At 44.7% G+C, this 26,312-nt stretch overlaps 1 protein-coding gene across 1 annotated transcript in view; it reads left to right on the forward strand.

Moving 5' to 3' along the window:
- Positions 1–23,699, forward strand: part of mdga2a (MAM domain containing glycosylphosphatidylinositol anchor 2a) — a gene marked incomplete at its 3' end in the record, with an annotated part of 56,896 nt that extends 33,197 nt beyond the window's left edge. The window contains exons 10-18 of the mRNA XM_083998778.1: positions 815–1,087; positions 8,619–8,767; positions 12,046–12,223; positions 17,686–17,706; positions 18,424–18,579; positions 20,944–21,150; positions 21,999–22,129; positions 23,426–23,525; positions 23,611–23,699. Coding sequence (XP_083854904.1) covers positions 815–1,087; positions 8,619–8,767; positions 12,046–12,223; positions 17,686–17,706; positions 18,424–18,579; positions 20,944–21,150; positions 21,999–22,129; positions 23,426–23,525; positions 23,611–23,699 — 1,304 coding nt within the window. The remainder of the gene's footprint in view (positions 1–814; positions 1,088–8,618; positions 8,768–12,045; positions 12,224–17,685; positions 17,707–18,423; positions 18,580–20,943; positions 21,151–21,998; positions 22,130–23,425; positions 23,526–23,610) is intronic.
- Between the last annotated feature and the right edge of the window lie 2,613 nt (positions 23,700–26,312).

The raw sequence follows: 26,312 nt of genomic DNA on the forward strand, positions 1-26,312 counted from the left end.
CCCACGCTCCAGAAAGACATGAAGGTAATAATATAATACATCAATGGTAAAAATAATAAAATAAACTAACTTGCTAGCGAGCTAACTTTTACTGCTTAGAGAAGGGCGGATCGCTTTGATCGGAAAGGTTAAAAAAAAAAAAAAACTCCACATCACACTTGACTACATCTATAAGAGATGTATTTTTATGGTAATTCTATATATTTCTATAATTTACAGGTGGTGGATCGAGCAGTGGTCGACCATGGGGCAGAGGTCATGTGACAGCTACAAACGTACAAAAAAGTTAATGCATTTTTACTGATATTTGTAAATAAAGTATTATTTTGCCATCAAAAGTCCTTTCTCAGTGTTGTTTTTGTTGTTTTATAGAAGGAAAACACTGTTCAGATGTGTGAGGTGTCACTAAAGCAAAAAATATCAACGTCAAAGTCACTGTTCTGCTTGACATGTTTCTTTCCACAAAAAGCTCGTTTTCTCAGTGTTTTGGTCAAAAACTGCTGTTTTTGGCGAAACCAGCCTATGTTCTACTGCTGTTTACAAAAGAACGGAAAAAGGTAGAAACAAACTTTTTTTTTCCTATTGAACAAAGAGAGTCTACTTTTCTCTTGGTAGTTTCGGTGTTTATATAGTCATAGAACACAATATTCTGTGGGTCTTATAAGATCGTTCAAAATGCTCTAAAATGGCTGGCAGTATGGGGCTCTCTGCTCTGAAAATGGCTGGCAGCCAATGAGTTAAAGATGGACACACAGGTGGTTGTCCTGACATGTTTGCATCTGTATTGTCTCACTTGTCTCTGTCCGTCCTACAGACCCTCCGACCGTGGAGCCGGTGTACACGGAGATCCGCCAGGCTCTGGGCCGGGCCTTCAGCCTCAGCTGCCGGCTGCTGCGCGCTCACCCGGCTCGGCTGCTGCGCTACGAGTGGAAGCTGGGCTCCCGCCTCCTCACCGTGGGACAGTTCAGCGACCAGAAGGACGACACCAGCTACCTCGTCCGAGCTCTGAACCGGGAGGGCTACGGCGAGTACACCTGTGACATCACCAACGAGGCCGGGGCGGGACGCTGCACCTTCCTGGTCACAGGTGAGTCTGGTCGGGGACGAGCACCTGAGACAATCTGTCTCCGCTCTGGGACATTTGCTGTCAGACTTGATGGACCTGAGGACTGAGACTTGTCCTGAAAGACTTGAGATTTGTTCTTAGGAGACAAATCTGAGATGTCAAAGTCCTGTTGTGACATTGACAGACTCAAAACCTGTCTTCAGTCAAGTCCCGATCAACAGAAGACCTGTCCTGACAGATTTAAAGGGATAGTTCACTCAAAATTCAAATTTCCCTCATTATCTCCTCCCCCTCATGTGGACTAAGGGCTGGGAGAAGTTTCAGAGTCCTCCGTGGCTTCTCTGAGTTACAGGGGGGCTCCGTGCAGCAGTGCATGTCCATATAACGGTTGAGAACGGAGCTCACTTTTCTTTGTCCAAAAAGACACACCAAAAAACATCTAAATACCTCCATAGTCCAAATCGGCGCAAATCGCGCGAGATTTGGACGGACCAGGAAGAGGAGCTTCCGCTACAAACAAGCTTGAAATATAGACTTATTTAATTTTTTTCGGAACAATTTCTCATGTCGGGGCTTCAATACAAGAGGGACATTACATACGAGCAGCATGGAGGTATTTGGATGTTTTTTGGTGAGTCTTTTTGTTATGAAGACAGTTGGTATCCATTTGCAACCGTCATATGGACATGAACAAGTGGCCCAATTCCGATTTTTTCCTCTCAAGTGGTCCAGATCAGATCTGTGACATGGGATATCTGCCAACACGTCTGTAGTCTAAACAGACAGATCAGATCTTTCCTGGCAATGTGTATGGGTCACTTCTGATAGAACATGGAAATAGACAGTCAAACAAAGTGGATATACGGCATAGAATTGGGCATCAAAGCCTGTAGAGTAAAGACAGCCTTCGTCCCGATGCCTTCAGACCTCTGCTGCCTTCAGACCTCTGCTGCCTTCAGCCCGCTGCAGCCTTCAGACCGCTGCAGCATTCAGACCTCTGCAGCCTTCAGACCGCTGCAGCCTTCAGACCGCTGCAGCATTCAGACCACTGCAGCAGCCTTCAGACCGCTGCAGCCGTCAGACCGCTGCAGCCTCTCAGACCGCTGCAGCCTTCAGACCGCTGCAGCCTCTCAGACCGCTGCAGCCTTCAGACCGCTACAGCCTTCAGACCGCTGCAGCATTCAGACCGCTGCAGCCTTCAGACCGCTGCAGCCTCTCAGACCGCTGCAGCCTCTCAGACCGCTGCAGCCTTCAGACCGCTGCAGCATTCAGACCGCTGCAGACTTCAGACCGCTGCAGCCTCTCAGACCGCTGCAGCCTTCAGACCGCTGCAGACTTCAGACCGCTGCAGCCTCTCAGACCGCTGCAGCATTCAGACCGCTGCAGCCTTCAGACCGCTGCAGCCTTCAGACCGCTGCAGCCTTCAGACCGCTGCAGCCTTCAGACCGCTGCAGCAGCCTCTCAGACCGCTGCAGCCTTCCTTCAGACCGCTGCTGCAGCCTTCAGACCGCTGCAGCCTTCAGACCGCTACAGCCTTCAGACCGCTGCAGCAGCCTCTCAGACCGCTGCAGCCTTCCTTCAGACCGCTGCAACCTTCAGACCGCTACAGCCTTCAGACCGCTGCAGCAGCCTCTCAGACCGCTGCAGCCTTCCTTCAGACCGCTGCTGCAGCCTTCAGACCGCTGCAGCAGCCTCTCAGACCGCTGCTGCAGCCTTCAGACCGCTGCAGCAGCCTCTCAGACCGCTGCAGCCTTCAGACCGCTGCAGCCTTCCTTCAGACCGCTGCTGCAGCCTCTCAGACCGCTGCAGCCTTCCTTCAGACCGCTGCAGCCTCTCAGTTCGCTGCAGCATTCATACCGCTGCAGCCTCTCAGAGTTCCAGTAATCTGCGCTCTGATCCCGTCCTGCAGCTGTTGACGAGGTTTACTAACGAGCCGGGGGCCCGATGGGACCATTAGCTGTTTACATCTAGAAGATGAGAACATGATGGATAATTAGAGTTTATCTCATCTTTAAATCCGAGCGCTGGCAGACAGAGGCAGAATCACAGAGGATTTCCTCCGGGGAGTTTGAGGCGTCATAAATAATGTGCGGCGCTGCAGGAAACCTTCACACGCGCTCACACATCTGTACGACAACAAACACTCCACTCTGTTGTAAGATTAAAAACTTCCTGCCTTTAAAAGCCGACTGCCTCCTCTCAGCCGGGGAGCGTGGAGCCCAGATCTTCCAGGCTGGAAGATAAAAGTAGGAACGTTTCACCCTCATGTTGGTAAAAGAAGAAGCATCTTACATTTTTAACTTCAGCACCTTCAGTGTGTTTAGGACCTGATGATCGACAGCTCCACTAACATTAGTACAAAGTTTCAACCAACAACATTTCATTAGAAGATTCTACATGTTTGCAGAACAAGGTTTTGTTTCATCGTTGGTTTGGTGTCTTAGGGCTCATGATAACAGAGCCAAAAAACTTAAAGGGATAGTTCAACATTTAGTCAAATTGGCCCATTGCCATAATCCCTATAGTCATAGCAGTAGGTTCGTTACCTTTAATTGTCGGTGCAAGCTATTTTTAGAACGGTGGAGCAGAGCCGTGAGCTGCTCAGAGCTACGCTACGGAGGCTCATTATGGGATTTCTTGGTTTCCCTCATCAAACTCATCAAATACACAATCCAACAACTCCACAACGCTCTGGTGGACAAGTTGTGAGCTGCACATTCACCACGCTATGAGATAATAACACAACGTTACCACACAGAGTTGTTTTAGAGGGAAATACATGTAAAACCGCTGATGCACGTTGCCTTCAGGGACAGTTTTTCATCAAGCAGTCTCTGTATTTCCCTCTAAAACAACTCTGTGTGGTAACGTTGTGTTATTATCTCATAGCGTGGTGAATGTGCAGCTCACAACTTGTCCACCAGAGCGTTGTGGAGTTGTTGGATTGTGTATTTGATGAGTTTGATGAGGGAAACCAAGAAATCCCATAATGAGCCTCCGTAGTGCAGCTCTGAGCAGCTCACGGCTCTGCTCCGCCGTTCTAAAAATAGCTTGCACCGACAATTAAAGCAGAAGTAAGCGATCCGTTTTTTTGTCTAACTTCCTGTCAGCAGATGGAGTTAGCAGCCCCCGCCCTCGTCATGGATCTATTGGTCCTCGTCCCTACGTCACCACATTCAGGCGCATCCCTTGGCTGCACACACAGAGAGGACCGCCCCTTTATGCCGTTCTCTCTCCTCATTGGATAAAGGTTGTAGGATACAAGGAAAGTTTTCTCCTGGGCTCAGAGCAGAGCAGAGTGACTGAGAGACCCGTGTTTCAGACCAAACACTCTATAGAAGTGATTGCTGTCGGAAGATACAACTATTTAAGACTTATATTAACACAAATATTCACCTTACTTCTGCTTTAAAGGTAACGAACCTACTGCTATGACTATATAGGGATTATGGCAATGGGCCAATTTGACTAAATGTTGAACTATCCCTTAAAGATTTTTGGCCGTTCTGAGTGAAACCATCCAGGTTGTTACAGTGTGAACAGTCGCTGTGTGGAGTCGCTGAAGCTCCTTCTTCATCTCTAGTGTAGATGTGGGTTCGCCTCAGACTCTCGTCTCAGATGGTGCCCCCCCCCCTCTCTCCTGATGGTTGCCCCCCCCCCCCCGTTCCCCTTAGAGACGCCCGTCAGTGCTGAGTCTCCTCCTGAAAGAAGCAGCGGTGGCGTTAAGCCTCTTATCGAAGCCGCCGCCGCCGAGCAGCAGCAGCAGCAGCAGCAGCAGAACGTGCTTAAAGAGGAAGTTGTAAGCTGAGGATGGAGCTACAGGGCTGGTGATGGGAAATGACGGCTTTTCGTTGCCGCGGCGAAGTTTGTGTCGTTAATCTGGGGCCTGTTGTTCGAAACCTAGATAAGGGATTAAGCCGGGATATGTTGGTTATCCTGGCCTAATTTAGCCTCAAGTCAGTTGTTTGAAAGCTGGATACCTTTATCCTGGTCAAGTTACTATGGTGATTTATTCTCTGCAGCTAGCCTGCTCCAGACCAGGCTAACAGCCAGGCTTAGTTGATTCTGTTGTCTTTATCTGTGAAGTCAGCAGTCACTCTGATCAGAAATCAACGTGTTTCATACAGTTATTCCATGTTCTTATGTACATATTGGCCTGATTTATAAATAAATAAAATACATTTACAATATTCAAAAAACACGAAACATTTACAATATTTATTAGGCTCTTTTTTCATAATTAGGCCTTCAAAATTATTTTCATAAAATATGTTACAAAATAGATATGTCTAAATATTGGTTGAGGTAAGAAAATAAGAATAAAATTGAGTGAGTGTGAGCACCTTCCAAATAATTTATAGACCTCATCTTTGTTATCGGCAATTTATTGAAGCACCAAACAGCATAATGTTCTAATATTTAATTAATTTTCACCTTTTGCACTTTTGGCCATGTGCTGTGAACTGTAATTTAGATTTGTGCAATGAATCAACCTCCACTGCTCATCATTAAGGCAAAGTGCACCAACTGTTAATTTGTGAAAGGAATTTGGATTATTAAATTAGTCCGCAGTTGTCCGCTGCGCTCTCTCTGAGCTTTACGACAGCGACGGTGCTTTTTTTTTTTTTTTTTTTGAAAGAGGTGTGTCACCTGACATCAGCATTAAGATCCGCTGTTGATTGGAGGAAAGTGGCCACACCTGTCCTCTCATCAGTGAATCTGTGATCAATGTCTGTGGTCTACTGACGAGAGAATTAGTTACACCTGGCTTGACAAAGCCGCTCCTCCTCAGCCTGGCTCGGCGTTCCAACAACCAACTAAACCAGGATGGATTTATGAGACTTTGTCCAACCTGGCTTTCCCACTTATCCTGGATATGTTTATTCTACTTTCGAACAACAGGCCCCAGGTGTGAACACGTTTTAAAACCTCCATCATCCAATCAGCCAATCAGACGACAGCAGAGCTTCAAAGAGGGAAAAAGTGACAGAACAAAAGACAAAACAGTTAAAGCAATACTTACCTTTCTGGAACTTTTGCACATTTCTTTGTCTAAGTTAAAATGCTATTAATAATCTGATGATACATTAAAATGTAAGAGAAACCCAACAGGGTTAAAAACTCATAATTTTTTCATTCTCATATAATTCTGAGAAAAGTCTGACCAATAATATTATTCGGTCCGATTAATAAGATTTGACGAGCGACCGAACCTACTTAATATGTAATCACTTTGTGCACGTCCCTCTCCTCCTCTCCCCCCTCCCGACCAGGAAGAACGCTTATTGACAGAGCAGTAGCAGGACATGAGCAGAGGAGACTAGAGTCACAACACACAAGAAAGAAGGTTTTTGGAAATAAATAGTTTTTTAAAAGACCAATAACTGCAGCCGCAGCTGGTCGCGGAGTTTCATGTCTGATATTGTAACGTTGATAGTGATCAGCCCCGAGTGATACGTAAACACAGGAAGTCACATGTGTCTATAAAGCATCCAGTGCTAACGGCTAGTAGCTATATAGGCTACTGTTAGCTCTGTGCTAACGGCTAGGCTACTGTTAGCTCTCAGTGCTAACGGCTAGGGGGCTAGGCTACTGTTAGCTCTGTGCTAACGGCTAGGGGGCTAGGCTACTGTTAGCTCTGTGCTAACAGCTAGGCTACTGTTAGCTCTGTGCTAACGGCTAGGCTACTGTTAGCTCTGTGGGTTCTCAGCGGTCCGGACCCGGTTGAACTCCGGACCGGCGCGGCTCGACTCGGCTCGGTCTGGATTTATTTCGGCCTGAACCAGCGCATCAGGTGGCGCTGGTCCAGCCCCAGCCCGGCTCGTTGAGAACTGTAATCTGTAACAATCACTTCCCCTGCGTCTCCAGTAGCAGTAGCCTAGCAACAGTTTATTATAAAACTCATCAGTCATCATCACTGAGTCCGTTTATACGGTTTAAAACTCCGGTGTTGTGTTTGTTTGTGTTGTTCCCGTTTCACTCGCGTTCCTGTTCTGTTTACCGTTGCCATGCCAACGCATGCAGCAGGGAGGGAGGGGGCTCGTGGAGATGCAGCAGGAGGGAGAGGTGGGTGGGACTTGTGAGGGAGGTGGAGCTGTTGATTTTCAAATGTTTGTGCTGTGCTGAGTGAAATGCCAGATCGGTAAGTATTGCTTTAAAACACAACGAGGAGGGGGAGGGGCTTCAGGTGGAGGCATCGGCCAATCAGGGCTCAGCTCGCTGTTATCAGTCTTCTTCTTCGTCTTCTGTGGTGGTTTAATCCTCCAACCTGCACATCAGCAGAAACACAGTGACACAGTGGAGTGTGTGTGTGTGTGTGTGTGTGTGTGTGTGTGTGTGTGTGTGTGTGTGTGTGTGTGTGTGTGTGTGTGTTACTGTGTGTGTGTTTATAATCCCGCTCCTCAGAGATTAACTCACTCTGACTCTTCTTCTGTCTTTTCTGCTCCGTCATCATCTCTCCTTTTTCATCTTCTTCCTCTCCTGTTCTCCCTCTACATCTTCTTTTCCTCCTGTTTTTTCTCCTTTTTCATCCTCCTCTTCTCCTTTTTTCTTTCTCCTCTTCCTCCTTAACCATCTTCTCCTTCCTCCTCTTCTTCCTCTCATTTTCTCCATCCCCATCTTCTTTTCCTCCCCTTCCTCCTGTTTTTTCTCCTTTTTCATCCTCCTCTTCTCCTTTTTTCATTCTCCTCCTTCTTCTTCATCCTCTTTTTACTCTTTTTCCTCTTCTTCTCCTTCCTGAAACTGAAACTGTCACCTGTCTCTAGGGCTGACCCAACAAAATCAAAGCTTCGAAGCTTTGTTCGTTGCCATGGTAATCGATCATGAAGTCCGTGATCGTTTTTTTTTTTTTTTTCGGTTCTCATTTGCAATAGAGAGCCTAAGCGGAAGCAGGAAGTAACGGTCACCATGGGACCTCAACTCTGAAAAACTATCCATGCAAGTGAACGGGACTGAAAGTTTTATTTCGTGATCCGATTGAATTGTGCCATGAGAAAAAAATCTGTGCTCTACCTGTTTAAAACATCATGTTTCATGAAGAGAAATCAGCAGTTTGTTGTAAAACTATTGTAAAATAAAATTCGGAAGAATCTGTAACCAGAAAGACTACAAGTCGCGTAGGTGACGTCACACATCAATTGCCGCCCTTTCCCGTGTCAGTTGGTGACGTATTTTCTGTGGGACACAGATCTGTAGTCCGTAGAGCGTCGTCACACAAAATACATTCTTCTGTTGCCGTTTTATGATAAACGGCTGATTTCTCTTCATGAAACGTGATGTTTTAAACAGGTAGAGGACAGATTTTTTTCTCATGGCACAATTCAATCGGATCACGAAATAAAACTTTCAGTCCCGTTCATTTGAATGGCGAGTTTTTCAGAGTTGAGGTCCCATGGTGACGTTACTTCCTGCTTCCGCTTCGGCACTCTATAACAAGATTGTATATAGAGAGCCTACGCCTCCAGAGTTCTGCTGTGACCTTTGACCTCTGTCTCTTTAGGGAAGGCCTTCGCTCCGGAGTTCTGCTGTGACCTTTGACCTCTGTGTCCTTTAGGGAAGGCCTACGCTCCAGAGTTCTACTACGACACCTACGGCGCCTTGTGGCAGAACCGGCCGCGCGTCTACGGCTACAAGCTGCAGTGGACCCAGATGGAGCCCAACGCCGTGGACCGAATCCTGGCCTACCGGCTGGGCATCAGACAGGTGAGGGGGCGGAGCCTATCAGACAGGTGAGGGGGCGGAGCCTATCAGACAGGTGAGGGGGCAGGGCCTACAGGCTGGGCATCAGCAAAGATGCTCTTGCTGCGTTCAAGACAACTCGGAAGTCGGAAAAAAACAAGCTTCAAGTTGTAAAAAATGAATTGAATGGCGTCGAACTCAGAAATTACAGGTCGGCAACTCGGGTATCATTTCAGAGCTCCGACTTTCCAACTTGGCAACATCAAAACATGGCGGCCCTCGTCTTAAACGGTTAGAATTTAGACATTTTAAGTTATTTCTTGAGGTTTTAAAGCAGAAGTAAGGTGAATGTTTGTGTTAATATAAGTCTTAAATAGTTGTATCTTCCGACAGCAATCACTTCTATAGAGTGTTTGGTCTGAAACACGGGTCTGTCAGTCACTCTGCTCTGCTCTGAGCCCAGGAGAAAACTTTCCTTGTATCCTACAACCTTTATCCAATGAGGAGAGAGAACGGCATAAAGGGGCGGTCCTCTCTGTGTGTGCAGCCAAGGGATGCTAACTGCTAACTCCATCGGCTGACAGGAAGTTAGACAAAACCACCGGATCGCTTACTGCTGCTTTAACTCTTGTTTCTGAGAATGAACTCTTTGGAAGCAGCTACACTGATGTGCTGCTTTTAGAACCACAATGTTATATAAAGCTGCAGAAACACCTAGAAAAACCAATAAAATGAATGGGGTTTAGTTTTGAGTTGACAAACGCAGTCGAGAGTGTGGCTACTATGGCCGTATCCTGATGGGGAGGGATGACGTAGATCCCAGTGGAGAGCTGCACTGTGATACCGTCCACCATTGCAGACAGGTGAGGGGGCGGAGCTTCACCGAACAGGAAGCAGATGTCACTCACTGTTGAAGGAGGAGGAGACCCTGAACTCTCTCTGTGTGTGTGTGTGTGTGTGTGTGTGTGTGTGTGTGTGTGTGTGTGTGTGTGTGTGTGTGTGTGTGTGTGTGTGTGTGTGTGTGTGTGTGTGTGTGAGATGCTCACTGGCCAGATTGCGGTAGCTGGAGGTAATCCTCTCTCTCTCTCTGAATATAGGACACAGCCTCTGTTTAACCCTCGCTCGGCCAGATAAAACAATACACAGCGCAGATAAACAGAGCGTGTGTGTGTGTTATATAAATATAATCGCAGGGAATGTATAATAACATTTAAAAAAAATACATTGCCTACCATTATATAATGATAATAATAATAATGAATCTATAATGTTCTGCTAATGTAATAAAAAATAACAAAAAACAATGTGCTAATAGAAAGATAGATAGATACTTTAATAATCCTTCACAGGAAACTATGGTAGTTACAGCAGCAGCATTCACATGTCAATAAAAAGATAAATAAACAGCTCTATCTAGAGAGTTCCAGACCTGAATATAAAATTAATCTAACTCCCAATAAACTATTAAACCTACAAGTAGAAAGGCAGATGCAATACATATAAATAAACACATGAGCGGTAAAAGACTAAAACTAGCCTACTTAATTATTATTTAAAACAACAAGTTCTATTTTAAAAGGAAAGTAAAGTGCTGGAGTATATTGCACATTAGATTGAGCTATTGCACATTGAAGAGTTTTATGGCAGCAGGGAGGAAAGACTTCCTGTAATGTAATGTAATATTATAGAATATGATCATTAAAATAAATATAAATACAAATAAATATCCCATAGTTAAGTTGTTCTTATGATGTTATGAGTTAATTGGTTCATATATTATAATTATCAATATGATTAATAACCATATAATAAATAATGAGCTCTCTGATCCAAACCATAAAGAATCATAAAGCGTAAATATAAAAAGTGACAAATCGATCAGAATCTCTTATCTGTGTTATTGATCGATCAGTTCAGGTGAACAGAAACACGAAGCTGCACGAGTTTCTACCTGAAGCTCTCACAGCATCGACCTCGAGCTGCACAGAACGACGAGGAGGAGGAGGAGGAGGAGGGTTTGTTGCCATGGTAACCTGTCGTTCTTCATTCATACAGACCCGTGTGCTGCAGAGAGAGAGAGGGAGGGAGGGAGGGAGTGAGGGAGGAGGGGAGGGGGGGCGAGGGAGGAAGTGCTGATGAGACAGAAAAAGAGGGAAAGAAAGTAGAGACAGAAAAAAAAGATGATGATGATGATGATGAAGGAAGACGGGAGGAAACAGGAGGAGGAGGGGGGGTGGGTGAGTTCACAGGAAGGGGAGGGGAGGGGGGGGGAAGAAGAGGAGTTCAGTGGAGTGTAAAATGAAGAGAATAAAGGGAGGAGATGTGAGTGTTGAGTCATGACTCTGTTCCTCTGGAAGAGTTAGGCCACGCCCCCTCAGGTCTCTCAAGCTGCAGCACCGGAGGCAACAGTTTTAGGACCGTTCGATTTACGTCACAGCGCCCCCCAACGTTCGGAAAGTGGCTGCGTTACTATGGAAACGGTCACCGCTCCGGAGGCGATTATTTGAAATTTGTATTCCAAGTTCACATTTTGAGTTTGAGTGGTTAGGTTTAGGCAACGAAGAAAGGAGCTGGTTAAGTTTAGTAAAAAGATCAGGTAGAGTGTAGACAGGCCAGATCAGTTTGAGTGAGAAGTGTAATTGTGCCATATTAGGTTTAGGCAATGAAGAAAGTAGCTGATTAATTTTAGTAAAAAGACGAGTAGAATGTAGAACAGAGAGAGTCCAATGACTGTCCAGGAAGTAGTTGGAGCACGTTTGAGGTGATTTGTAGTCGATAAATCTGACAGCAGTAACTTCAGACGAGATTTGGTAAAAAAAAAAAAGAAACAGCAGGTAACGGCAGTCTCCACTTGGTAGGAAGCGCTGTGACGTAAATCGAACGGTCCTAAAACTGCGGTCCTAAAACTGCGGTCCTAGAACTGCGGTCCTGAAACTGCGGTTACTCTTCACCCTACTCGGTGGTAGTGGGCGGGGCCTAATGGTCCAGGTGGTGGTGGGCGGGGCCTAAAGCCTGGTCCAGAAGCAAAACATGCAATCTTTACCCATCTGTGCCTAAACCCAGCCAATGGCTTCACTTACTTTTTGCTTTTTCCCCCCTTTTTTACACCTGTACATGTCAGTTTTAGTAAACCTAACCAGTCGGGAGTTCTCAATTATTATTATTTTTGGTGAGGTTCTACGTCACTTCCTGCAGCTCATGTAGGCTATGCCATCTAGCCACAACCCTGGTCCGGGTGGCGTCCTGTCCCTGTCGTCACGGTGACTGTTTCCTGTTTCCTGTTTCCCCCCCGTGTGCTGCAGGTGGGCCAGTCCCGCTGGTGGGAGCAGGAGATTCCCATGGAGGGAAGCATCCAGAAGGGGGAGCTGTTGACCTACAACCTGACGGAGCTCATCAAGCCCGAGTCCTACCTGGTCCGCCTCACGCCCATCACGCGCTACGGGGAGGGGGACGCCACCGAGCGCATCATCACGTACAGCGGTAAGGTCACGTCTTCTCTTGTCTACGGATGTTCTCATTCATCCAGGTCATCGTTCGTTTCTGGGCAAATTGAATCGTAGGCAACTGGACTTGTATTTGTCTGGGTCCAACTAGTGCAGAAGTGAGACTTGTTGCGTACGAACTGATGAAGCCCCTTGGATAAGAGGTAAAACGTCTTCACAGGCAAATACAAGTCCAGGGGCCTGTTGTTCGAAACCTAGATAAGGGATTAAGCCGGGATATGTTGGTTATCCTGGCTGAATTTAGCCTCAAGTCGGTTGTTCAAAAGCTGGATACCTTTATCCTGGTCAAGTTACTATGGTGATTTATTCTCTGCAGCTAGCCTGCTCCAGACCAGGCTAACAGCCAGGCTTAGTTGATTCTGTTGTCTTTATCTGTGAAGTCAGCAGTCACTCTGATCAGAAGTCAATGTGTTTCATACATGTTCTTATGTACATATTGGCCTGAATTATAAACAAATAAAATGCATTAACAATAATCAAAAAACATGAAACATTTACAATATTTATTAGGCTTTTTTTTCATAATTAGGCCTTCAAAATTATTTTCATAAAATATGTTACAATTATATTGGCCTAAATATTGGTTGAGGTAAGAAAATAAGAATAAAATTGAGTGAGTGTGAGCACCTTCCAAATAATTTATAGACCTCGTAATCACTGTTATCGGCAATTTATTGAAGCACCAAACAGCATAATGTTCTAATATTTAATTAATTTTCACCTGTTGCACATTTGGCCATGTGCTGTAAACTTTGCCTTAATGATGAGCAGTGGAAGTTGATTCATTGCACAAATCTAAAGTAAAGTGCACAACTGTTGATTTGTGAAAGGAACTTGAGTTGTGATTATAATTTTGGATTATTAAATCAGTCCACAGTTGTCCGCCGCGTGCTCTCTCTGAGCTTTAGGACAGCAGCGGTGCTTTTTTTTTTTTTTAAGAGAGGTGTGTCACCTGACTTCAGCATTAAGCTCCGCTGTTGATTGGAGGAAAGTAGCCACACCTGTCCTCTCATCAGTGAATCTGTGATCCATCTCTGTGGTCTACTGACGAGAGAATTAGTTACACCTGGCTTGACCAAGCCGCTGCTCCTCAGCCTGGCTCGGTGTTCCAACAACCAACTAAACCAGGATGGACTTATGAGACTTTGTCCAACCTGGCTTTTCCACTTATCCTGGATATCTTTATTCTACTTTCGAACAACGGGCCCCAGTTGCCTACGATTCAATTTGCCCAGAATACATCTTCTCTTTGTTGCCTTCAACTTGCAAAATGCTGCTGCTGGCCGTCTTTTAACCGACACTAACAGACGTGTGCACATCACTCCTGTTCTGAACTCCCTTCATTGGCTTCCTGTCCTTTATAGAATTGATTTTAAACTTTTAATGTTTGTTTTTAAAGCAACTCTGGTTTGCCTGCATCAATTTTAGTCGCGTTTTTTGCTCCCCCCAACACTGGGTGACCATCAGGACAACGATTTAGGGGTCAAAAATGACCGGAATTCTCCTTTAAAAGCTCCGATGGGGCGAGGCCGTTAAGAGCACCATGGCTAGACCGCTCTAGCGCTAGCGACATGCTAACCCATGGGGGCAATTCTTTCAACCACAACAAACACTCAGAAAACAATCAGATATCTCTGGTACATGACTGGAATCCTTAGAGACACCACTGAACTCATATAGTGTAGAGTAGAAACAGTAGAAACTTTGTGTTGTTGCATGTAGTCACTCACCTCAGATAGCCCAACTCTGAAACATCCCAGAAAGACATTACTATCTCATCACAGAGCGCCTGCTCTCCCCGCCACAGAAACTAACACTTTGTCCCTTGTTGTGATGATTTCTTTACTAAAATAAACGGTCAGAGATATTCTGGACATCACCACTGAACTGCTCCATCGTTTATTTTAGTAAAGAAATCATCACAACAAGGACAAAGTGTTAGTTTCTCTCTGTGATGGGATAGTAATGTCTTTCTGGGATGTTTCAGAGTTGGGCTATCTGAGGTGAGTGACTACATGCAAAAACACAAAGTTTCTACTGTTTCTACTCTACACTATATGAGTTCAGTGGTGTCTCTAAGGATTCCAGTCATGTACCAGAGATATCTGATTGTTTTCGGAGTGTTTGCTGTGGTTGAAAGAATTGCCCTCATACTTTAGCGTTGTGGCTATCGCTAGCGCCGGGTAGCCATGGTAACTCTGGTTTGCCTGCAGCAATTTTAGTCGCGTTTTTTGCTCCCCCCAACACTGGGTGACCATCAGGACAACGATTTAGGGGTCAAAAATGACCGGAATTCTCCTTTAACTGTCCGTAATCCTGGTAGAGCTCTGAGGTCGACCAATCAACTTTTGCTGGAAGTGTCCAGGTCTAAATACAAACACTGTGGTGACCGAGTCTTTTCCGTTGCTGCTCCCAGACTCTGGAATAAACTCCCCACGGAGATGCATCTTATTTCTGACCCGGGCCTCTTCAGATCTAGGCTAAAAACCTACTTTTAGGATGAGTTTTAATACCCAGTAGTATGATGACACTTTTATCTTATTTGATTTTGGTGTATTTTATTGCTTTCACTGTTGTTTTATTGTTTTTACTTATTATTCTCTTAATTTATTAGCTGCTGTAGGCCTAAAGCACTTCGATACATCGAAAGGATTGTTGTAAAGGGCTGTATAATAAATAAAGTACATCACATTTACATGTGTGGTATGAAAGGTGCAGGTGGGGTGTTAGGGTGAGCGTTCAACCTGTCACACTTTGTTTCTAACGCTTCATGTTCTGTCCTGTCCAATCAGTGAAGAGCGTCAGAGGGGGCGTGGCCTTCATCGCTTCCTGTTGTTTGAGTAACACGAGTTTGGTCACATTTAACTGTTAATGTGACAGTTTTGTTCTATTTAATCATGAATCTGATGTAGCCTACTGCTGACTCTGTGTGTGTGTGTGTGTGTGTGTGTGTGTGTGTGTGTGTGTGTGTGTGTGTCTCAGCCTCTTGTCTTCACACTGTCCCAGATCTGTAGTGCTAACTCAACACTAGTGCTGATAACACACTGTGACATTACACACCACACCTCCGCTGCCTCAGGCGTACACACACACACACACGCACACACACACAGAAACACACACACACACACACACACACACACACACACACGCACACACAGAGAAACACACACATTAGTTTTCATGTATTTCAGAGAAAATGAACTTGCCGACAGAAATTCCCTGAGAGTCGTGTCGACTGTTTAACTAAAGCTAATTAATGTACAAACAGAGCTGCAGGAATGTTCCTTTAAAATAATACAGTGTGTGTGTGTGTGTGTGTGTGTGTGTTGATGCTGTAGGCCGTGGTCTCACACACACACACACACAGCTGTAAAAGGTCACGTCGTCGTCAGTACATGAACATTGTGAGGCTGTGAACGTGTTTCCTCCTTCACATAATGATGTCAATAAACAGAAGGTGAAAAGTCTCACATTAAAGGTTTCACTGTAAAGATCAGAGTGTGTGTGTGTGTGTTAAATGTCACACTGGATCATTGTTATCTTGATATTTATATTTACCGTAAAATTTAAATTCTCCAATAAAAGCCTCAGAGTCTCTAACAGATCCCGTTCTCCTGTCCTAGACCGGGTCTGGCTCCACGTTGGAGCAAATCAAATCTGGTCTCAGTTATTTTGAGACCAGATTTTATTTTCTACAAGTTCTTGTGAATGATCAAAACCTCTCAAAGCCCCACGATCGCCTGTTTGAGCCTTTTCTAAGCTGCTTCATTTCCAGTTCTCAACGGGCCTAAACATTAAAGGAATAGTTCACCAAATGAAATATGAAATTCAGTCATTATTGCCTCCCCCTCATGCTGATGAATACTCCAGAGTAGTTTTTTATTCCTCAAAGTGCATCTGGAGACCCGGGAGGCCGGTTCCTATGTCTATCCTTTGTGTCGGGCCCTATTACTCTCATATAAAGTTTTGGTTGGACTTAGGGCTGTTCGATTAATCGATTTAAAATCGTAATCGCGATTATTTGGAATTGTAAAAATCGTTTTTTTGAAATCGTAAAAATTTATTTTTTACTCTAACTAGGGTTACGGTAAGCCCCCGTTCATGAATCTGGGCTGCGCTGAATTATGGTAATGACTGCTGCCTCCTTCCTCCCATCACGCTCTCCCACTGCTCTCCCCACACACTGGAAACAAGCATGTCGGCATTTTGCTAAGACCAGTGAGGATTTCGTTGCCAAAAAGACCAACGGCCCCTTTCCACTACACAGTTACAGCTCTCACGGTCCATTAGGTCCACTTAAAAAGACGCAAACAGCACACAAAATAGTTTGTCATTTAACAAAAAAATCGTAATCGGAAATCGATTTTTCAGAAAAGAAAATTTAGATTTTATTTTTGGGCAAAATCGAACAGCCCAAATTGGACTATGAACCGGCCTCCCAGGTCTCCAGATGCACTTTGAGGAATAAAAAACTACTCTGGAGTATTAATAGTTATTAGTATCCATCAGCATGAGGGTGAGTTGGACCTGCAGGTGTTGAAGCTCAGATCGGGTGCAGCCGGACTCACCAGCGTTAACTCTCGGCTCGTACGGTTAAAGAAAAAGAGTCAGACCCGACCCGAGTTATTTGTAAATGTTTTCAACCTGAACCCGGTGCGTCCGGTCCGTTGAGAACTCTGATTGGTCCAAGGAAAGAGGCAGAGCCTATAAACAGCAACACATTTATTTATTAGAAGTTGAATGTGTGCTGGTTAAACTAGTAAACGAAGCTGCTCTGGATCGACTCTTTCCTTCTGTTGTGACTCTGTTAAACAGGAACAACAGAACCAGTGGAGAGGAGTTTACACTTCGCTGAGCAGAAGATTTGTTCTAATTTAAATAAAAGCCAGTCTGTCCCGTAGAGACGCGCTTGTCTCTGATATTAATCGGGTCAGTTCAGCAGCTGAAGAAAATAAAAGCCTGAGCTGCTATTGGAGGATTTACTGTATTTGCGGTGTATTAATTATATGTATTATAATGAAAGAGAATAATAAATAACTGTGGCAGAGTGAGAAGTTCAACATCTCCCTCTGAGGTTTGATGGACTGAAGTATCAGGAGCATGAAATGTGAATCAGTAGTAAAGTGAATCACCTAATGACATCATTACAGGTAGCCTACCTGTAATGATAAACAGCTGAGGTGTTCCACAGGGTTCATGTCTAGGACCACACCCGTTCACCAGATTTATACATTTAATTTGGTTTCCAGCTGTTTCACATCATCTCACCTGTCTCACCTGGTCGTTGTTTTCCATATATGGTCGTGTCGCCGACCGACCAATCAGAGCTCAGCACTTGAACAAAACAAAACGTTTGATTCTTCTTCGTTTAGCTGTGGATGAACGTCCTGTTGAACTGAGCTCTTCTTCTTTTTTCTTCCTTTTGTCCCTTCACAGCTCCCGTCAACCTACACCTCAGTGAGTACACACACACACACACACACACTTTGCCTTTTAATTGAATTGTTCGTTGTCTGTTTTTAAAGGGATAGTTCAACATTTTGGCAAATTGTCCCATTGCCATAATCCCTATAGTCATAGCAGTAGGTTTGTTACCTTTAATTGTCGGTGCAAGCTGTTTTTAGAACGGCGGAGCAGACACACAACGTTACCACACAGAGTTGTTTTAGAGGGAAATTCATGCAAAACCGCTGATGTACGTTGCCTTCAGGGACAGTTTTTCATCAAGCAGTCTCTGTATTTCCCTCTAAAACAATTCTGTGTGGTAACGTTGTGTTATTATCTCATAGCGTGGTGAATGTGCAGCTCACAACTTGTCCACCAGAGCGTTGTGGAGTTGTTGGATTGTGTATTTGATGAGTTTGATGAGGGAAACCAAGAAATCCCATAAAGAGCCTCCGTAGCGTAGCTCTGAGCAGCTCACGGCTCTGCTCCGCCGTTCTAAAAACAGCTTGCACCGACAATTAAAGGTAACGAACCTACTGCTATGACTATAGGGATTATGGCAATGGGCCAGTTTGACAAAATGTTGAACTATCCCTTTAAGTGCGTGTTACTTATCAGTGTGTGTTAGCATTTCTTAGTTTTTTTGTTGTCTTTTCAGTCAGATTAATGTTGTCATCCTGTGTGTGTGTGTGTGTGTGTGTGTGTGTGTGTGTGTGTGTGTGTGTTTAGGGGAGTTCCAGTGTGGCTTCGAGGACGAGGCGTTGTGTTTGTTCTCTCAGGACAAAACCGACGAGTTCGACTGGACACGTCACAGCGCCGCCACACGAGACACCAAATACACCCCCAACACCGGGCCGAGCTCGGACCACACGGGCTCCAAGCAGGGTACGCACACACATACACACTCAGACACACACACACACAGACATAGGCACGGTAAAAGCACTTCCTGTGGTCAGAGTGTCACAATAAAAGCACTTCCTGTCCAGAAGTCTACACTGCAAAAACTCAAAACCTTTCCAAGAATATTTGTCTTATTTCTTGTCAAAATGTCTCATTTATAGTCAAAACTACTCCACTACTCCTCTATGGCCGAGGGGAGTCCAACGCAGAAGTTTTGGAGAAAATGACCAAGGCCATTCGAACATTTGTGAGCCCCACAGGTGTCGTAAATGGTTTTTTTGACCAAAAATCAAATTTCTTCAAATTTCTCCAAATTTGAATATGTCATCTGGGGGGCAGAGGGGAGTCCAACGCAGAAGTTTGGTTGAAATTGGGCCAGTGGTTTTGGAGAAAATGGAGAAAATGACCGAGGCCATTTTCAAACATTTAGCCTAAATTAGATTTTGGGTAAAAAAAAAAAACATTTTCTCGAAAACCACTGGCCCGATTTCAACCAAACTTCTGCGTTGGACCCCCCTCGGCCCCCCAGATGACATACTCGAATTTGGAGAAATTTGAACAAATTTGACCCGCGGGGCTTACAAAGTTTCGAAAATGGCTTCGGCCATTTTCCCCAAACCACTGTTCTGATTTCAACCAAACTTCTGCGTTGGACTCCACGAAGGTCCACTTAAAATAAGACTCATCAAACTTGCTCCATTATCAGATTTTTCTACTTATTTCAAGTGAAAATCTGCTTTAAAGGAGTAAAAAGTGTCTAAAAACAAGCTACTTTTCATATGATGAGTCTTATTTTAAGTAGAATGAGATTTGTTTTGACTAGAAATAAGAAAAATATTCTTGGTGAGATTTTGAGTTTTTGCAGTGTGAAGCCTTGACTCTATGAGAGGTCTGCATCAACACCACCTCACACACACAGTAGCTCCGAGTGTGTGTGTTTTCGTGTGTGTGTGTGTGTGTGTGTGTGTGTGTGTGTGTGAAGGGCGGGAGTTGCCATGGAGACGTGGGATGTGAAACAGCCACACGGGCAAAATAAAAAAAAGCAGCCTGAGTCACGAGCTGTCGTCTCCGAGGACAACAGGCAGCACGAGGAAGTAATAATGAAATGTGATTGGCTGTCAACACGGGGGCCATCAGACCCCGCCCCCAGGGGGAGGGGGAGGGGGGAGGAGGAAACAGGAAGTGAGGAGATGCACATCTGGACAGAGGACAACAGGCTGAGAGTGTATGTGTACTGTAGTGAGGAACATCTGGGTCAGTCGATCAGTAAACGTTGGATAAATGAAGGATTAACTCACAGAGATCAACTCTAATCTGACTCAACTATACAGATACTCCTCTTCCTCCTCTTCCTCGTCCTCTTCCTTCATCTTCCTCCTACTCCTCTTCTTCCTTCTCCTCTTTCTCTCCTCCTCCTCCTCCTCCTCTTCCTCCTCTTCCTTCATCTTCCCCCTACTCCTCCTCTTCCTTTATCTTTTACCTCCTCCTCCCCCCTTGAATATGTTAATTCATTCTATTTTATTTTATGTTATTTAAATTCTTAATTCTATTTTTATCCCTTTAAACTATTTTTGGAACCTTTATGTTTTCACCTGAAGCCAAGACCAGTTCCTCCTGCTGGAAACGGACCGTTAGGCTGCTGCTGGTTATAAAACACTTCAGATTCTCATTCTCTTCCTTCATGTCCTCCTCCTCTTCCTCCTCTCTCCCTTCCTCTTCCCCACACGGAAAAAAACCTATAGGTTTTAATATAGGTTTGAATATATGTGACATAAATAAAATTGCATATAGGTTTCATATATGCGCATATATCCTCATGTGATGAATTTACTTTGGGATTAATAAAGTATCTATCTATCTATCTATTTATCTATCTATCTATCTATCTATCTATCTATCTATCTATCTATCTATCTATCTATCTATCTATCTATCTATCTATGAGGATATACGTATAGGATATACATATATGCGCATGTATGAAACCTATATGCAGTTTATCTGTGCATATATGCACCATTTATATTAGCATATATGCGTATATATGAAAATGGCCAATTTTATTTATGTCACATATATTAAAACCTATAGTTTTTTTCCGTGTGGGTCCTCCTCTTCATTCATCTTTCTTTTTTCCTCCTTCCTCCTCCTCTCCTCTTTTTCCTTCATCTTTCTCCTCTTCTTCCTCCTCTTCTACCTCCCTATTACGAAATCAGATCCTGATCAGTTCCTGTCCAATAACGCTCTTATTCTGAAATAAACAGGAAGTTCTTTTACTGTGACAGTGTAGCTCCAGTAACAGCTGAGTGTGACCTCTGACCTGTGACCTCTGACCTCTGACCTCAGGTTTCTACATGTACATCGAGACGTCGAGGCCGCGGCTGCAGGGAGACAAAGCTCGGCTGCTGTCTCCCACCTTCAACATGAACACCAAGACCTCCTCCTCCTCCTCCTCCTCCTCCTCCTCCTCCTCCTCCTCCTCCTCTTCGTCCTCCGTCAGCAGCCCCACCTACTGCTTCGCCTTCTTCTACCACATGTACGGGAAACACGTAGGTGAGTAGTCGGGGGCCGTTGACTCGCTGTTTTGGCAGGAAACAGATCAAGGTAGAGAGAGACACAGGCCTTTCCTTCAAAATAAAAGCACCGAGCTAATAAAATGCGGTGAAACTCTTTAATTTAAGGAATATAACTTACAAGAAAGTCCCCGAGCCGCTAAGTTAACATTTTGCTTTTATTGTATTACAAGTTAAAGCAGAAGTAAGTGATATATTTGTGTTAATTAAGTCTTAAATAGTTGTATCTTCCGACAGCAATCACTTCTATAGAGTGTTTGGTCTGAAACACGGGTCTGTCAGTCACTCTGCTCTGCTCTGAGCCCAGGAGAAAACTTTCCTTGTATCCTACAAGTTTTATCCAATGAGGAGAGAGAACGGCATAAAGGGGCAGTCCTCTCTGTGTGTGCAGCCAAGGGATGCGCCTGAATGTGGTGACGTAGGGACGAGGACCAATAGATCCATGACGAGGGCGGGGGCTGCTAACTCCATCTGCTGACAGGAAGTTATGGTGCGTTCAAGGCAACTCGTAACTCGTGTTTTTCCGACCTGTGAAGTCGTACCAGTTTGATCTGGTACGAGTTCACGGGTCAGAAGTTACGAGTGGCCGTTATAGTGACTTTCACAGGTAAAACAGGTCGGAGAAACACGAGTGGGTTGCCTGGAACGCTACAAAATCATAAGTTGTGACTTGAAGCTGTAATTTACGGTTTCAAAAGCCTGCCTGGAACGCAGCATTAGCCAAAACGACCGGATCGCTTACTTCTGCTTTAATGTCTATTTTATAAATGTATATGTTGGTGGACACTTTTATTTTGGTGTTAACCGGCTCCTCTGTCCGTCCCGTAGGAGCGCTCAACGTGTTCCTGCGCCAGAAGGCTCAGACGGTGACGGACACCTCGGTCTGGAGTCTGATCGGTAACCAAGGAGACCGCTGGAGACAAGCCAAGGTCAACATCCACCCGACCACAGCCTTCCAGGTAAGGTGATCACACCTTGAGCTTCAAAGAGTAGTTACTCAGAAAGTGTCTCTAAGAGAGCAAATCAGCGATGGTTTTTAATTAGAAAACTGAAGAGCTTTGGTGGAAGTAGAAACACATATTGAAAATGACATACAGAGGTCTTGTCCAAAGTATTTTGCAGTGTAATATAGCTGCCTGGTATGGCAACCTGAAGGTGCAGCAAAAAATGAAGCTTTCCTCTATAGTAAATATTGCAGGGAAGCTGGTTGGCAAGCAACAACGTCAACTCAGTGAGCGATGCTTCCATCCGGGCGAAGATTCAGAGTTCCCAAGATGAGTCGAGACATTTTTAAGAAATCTTTTATTCCACCGGCCGTACAAGCTCTGAATATGACATGATGGTTAGGAATGCAACCTGTCGCTATGTTGTCTATGCCTATTTTACACATCATTCTGGTTGTTCTTGTTTTATGTTTTTATGTGTATGTTGTGGAGTCTTGATCTGTTTTCGTGCTTGTTGCCTTGGAGAGGCCGAAGACACATTTCCACTACGGTGGACAATAAAGTCCTTCTAATCCTTCTAATCTAATCCTACTCTTGTTTGTCTACTAAGACCACTTGTCCTAATGGGTCTTGAATAGGGATGGGAATTGATAAGAATTTAGCGATTCCGATTCCATTATCGATATTGCTTATCGATTTGATTCCTTATCGATTCTCATTGGGTGAGGGAATGAAAGAGAAATGGGTTTGTTTGCATTAATGGCTCTAACATTAAAAAAGTAGACAGGACCGACCTGCCTGGACAGGTTAACACTATAGACCACTGTGGCTGTGGGCCAGCTGTGCTCACAGGAGGAATTTAACAATGTTTACATTACATGCTTTTTATGCATCTGTAGGCTATTCTTCTCACTAGTTATTGTTTTCATATAGCCTAACGTTCGTTTAAGCGGAGTGAGCGAGTCAAACAAAAAAACAAAAACAGAATCGATAAGCAGACACGCACACGATCCCAAGAATTGATCCAAGTTGGAACCGGTTTTCGATTCCCATCCCTAGTGTTGAATTACTGTTGTTGTACAAGTGGATGTTAGGAAATTAAAAATAAAAATATAAGGAAGTGTAATCCACGAGGCGTTTGGAACAACAGGTTATTGATTTGTCTGGTGGAATATTGACGAACCTGAGAAGTTGTAATAACTCTGTGTGTGTGTGTGTGTGTGTGTGTGTGTGTGTGTGTGTGTGTGTGTGTGTGTGTGTGTGTGTGTGTGTGTGTGTGTGTGTGTGTGTGTGTGTGTGTGTGTGTGTCAGGTGGTGATGGAGGGGGTCCGAGGCGCCGGCATCGAGGGAGACATCGCCATCGATGACGTCACCATCGAGGAGGGCGAGTGTAAAGACCCGCCCCCCAACAGTGAGCTCACCTGTCCGTCACCTGAGTCTGACTCTGGTATTAACCCCCGATTAACTCTCTCTCTCTCTCTCTGTTTCTCTCTCAGATCTAAGGTCTCTCGCCCCGCCCTCCTCGCCCCATATATGGCAGCTGTGTGTCACTCTGAGTCTGGCTCTGATTGGTCGGCAGAGGTGACCCCTCCCCCCGCTCCTCCTGTACGCGACGCGATACCATCACCTTTAACTCCTCCCTCCCCCCTCCTTCCCTCCCCCCAGCTACCAAAGATTGTCTCAGAGCTGCAGAGATGCATGATGGGAAGTCAGGATTGTTTACGTTGTAGGAAACGGTGTGTTAGCGTAGCTTAGCTTAGCATAGAGACCTGAGAGGAACAGGTTGGATATGAATCATCCAGGTCGCTGACGTCACCACGGTCCAGGAGCTCAAAGGTTAAATCTGATCGGACTTTGGATCATGAAACGGATCAAATCTTGAAAATGTGTTGTTTCTAAACTCAATTCAATTCAAACTGGTCAAATAAACATAATTTATTTTGTAATAGCTATATTCATTTATATTTTGCACCTGATTTTTAAACCATTATAGTGATAAAGTAAACTAATTTTTGATTATTCCACAAATTAAGAACGTTTGCCAACTGCAAATTAGCTTAAAGCTATTTATGTTTGAACTGTACACTGTCCCTTTTACATAAATTAAACTAGTGGATAATGAAATGAAATTTGAAATTTTTAGATTTGAATTTTGAAATGTGATACTTTAGTTTGATTTTGAAACACACGGGAAAATATTCACAATGGATTTCACTAATGTTGCTACTGTAGCCTGTATTTTCTTTTTCTTTTTTTATTTAAACAGCCAGACATTATCTGGTCCGGCTGTTTAAATAAATAAGACATTTAAGAGACAAAAAAAATAGCACAGAAGTAGCCTTCAGTATTATGCAGTCCCATTTACAACTCTCATTATCTGGATCTAGAAAGGTTTGTATCTGGATCAGACCGATCTAATCCAACTGAGCTTTGAACAACTGGGATAAAAGTAAAGACGGATTATTGATCCTGGATGGAAAAACAAGAGATTTCACAATCCGATAACTTTGATCCAGATTAGGACTTTTTGAACAACTGGGCCCTGGTTGGTCGGTGCTCCTGGTTGTCATGGCGACAGTCGGGAAGTTTATTTTGAAATCTCCTGGGTTGTGTTGTGTTCTCACCTGGACGGTTTAGTTGTTGTTCAGGTGTTTTGTGTGAGTCATCAAGTGCAGAGCGACAATCTGCTTCCTGTTTGCACGTTTATGTACGGTGGCCCAGAGGGGTCAGAAGACACACAATTACACAACAGACCGACGTGTTTCTGGAGGACGTGGACCTGGCTAAAGGCTAATGCTAAGCTAACAGTCCATATGGTCGATTACACGTGTCCCCAGAGACACTGCTGTGTGTTGTGTTGTTGTGTTCTGAGTTTGTAGCATGTTGTGTGCCTGTGTAGCTCTCTGAAGCTGCTTTCCCACTAAAATTAGCGGGTCGACGCAGGTTTTTTAAACGCTGGTCGACCCGCTAACAATCGGCATTTGGCTCCTTTCCCATTGACCAAAACGAGCCGGGTCCGACCGTCGTCTGGGATCGTGTTGATGATATCCTAAGTGCGACAAAATTCAAGGAAGTAAATGATGGAGAGCAACATGGAAGCGAGTCAGGCGGTGGTCAGAGTTTTTTCTTTCTTGTTTTGCACTTTTGTCCGTCCTCAAAGCGGTGGAAAGGCAGCGGACGGTGAACAATCTTCGAGCGCTGAAATCAATCGCTCAAATCCCGGTTCTGAATGTGAGCAGAGCTTTGTGTTGGTACGTGATGTGAGACGCGACCGGCGCGATGTGATGACGTGGCGTCGACGTAACGCTCAACGTCATCACATAGGCTAAATTAGCGGGTTGACCCTGGTCTGGCGTTCCCACTGCAAGACGATCGGAGCCGAGCCGATTGAAGGCGATTTTAACCCGTGTCGCTTGTCGAGTCGTTTGACGCGGGTCGACGCGGGTCGGTGCAGCTTTCCCACTGCCACCAAAAGCCGATTGTTTGCGGGTTTAAACGGGTTTTTTGGCCAGTGGGAAAGGGAATGAAGCTGCAGAGCTTTGACTCCTCTGGGCCTCCGTAGTAGGTAGGTACGTAGTTTCTAGGTGTGAACAAAGTTAAAGGATAATTACCGTTTTTTACAATCTGGACGTTATTTCTATCATAAAATCCGATCATTTCCTCCCCCAGATAACTTTGGTGTCATTACAAGTGGTTGTGATGAAATGAGCTCCAGCCGAGAGGCGCGTATATCCGTATAATGGAGTCTACAGGGCAGCAGAATGCAGCCTCTAAATAACACATTATCTGCAGAGAAACTCCTTCATTTCACCAAGATTTAGTTGTGATAGGCTAGTGCTATTCCCCTCTGAGTCCGGGGTTAGCTGTTATCAACATCCGGGGTCTGTAGGTTGACCTACTGACCTCTGACCTGGATGATGTCATCTCTGAGTGCTGCGCGGCGCGGCTTGTTGCTACCGCTAATGCTACGGTTGGTTTCTGCGTGTTTCTGACTTGTCAGAACAAAATGAGCAGCTGGATGAAGTTCAGCTTCCACAGGCTTCCTCTCCTCAACCTGGACTCACTAAAGCTCCGGCTAGTTGAGATAAAAATGGACCCGAATGCCGAAGCAGAATGATTATTATCAGAATGAGCCGCGCGGCGCTCAGAGATGACATCATCCAGGTCAGAGGTCAGCAGGTCAACCTACAGACCCCGG

The sequence above is a fragment of the Trachurus trachurus genome, assembly GCF_905171665.1.
Source record: "Trachurus trachurus genome assembly, chromosome: 22".
Lineage (NCBI taxonomy): Eukaryota > Metazoa > Chordata > Actinopteri > Carangiformes > Carangidae > Trachurus > Trachurus trachurus.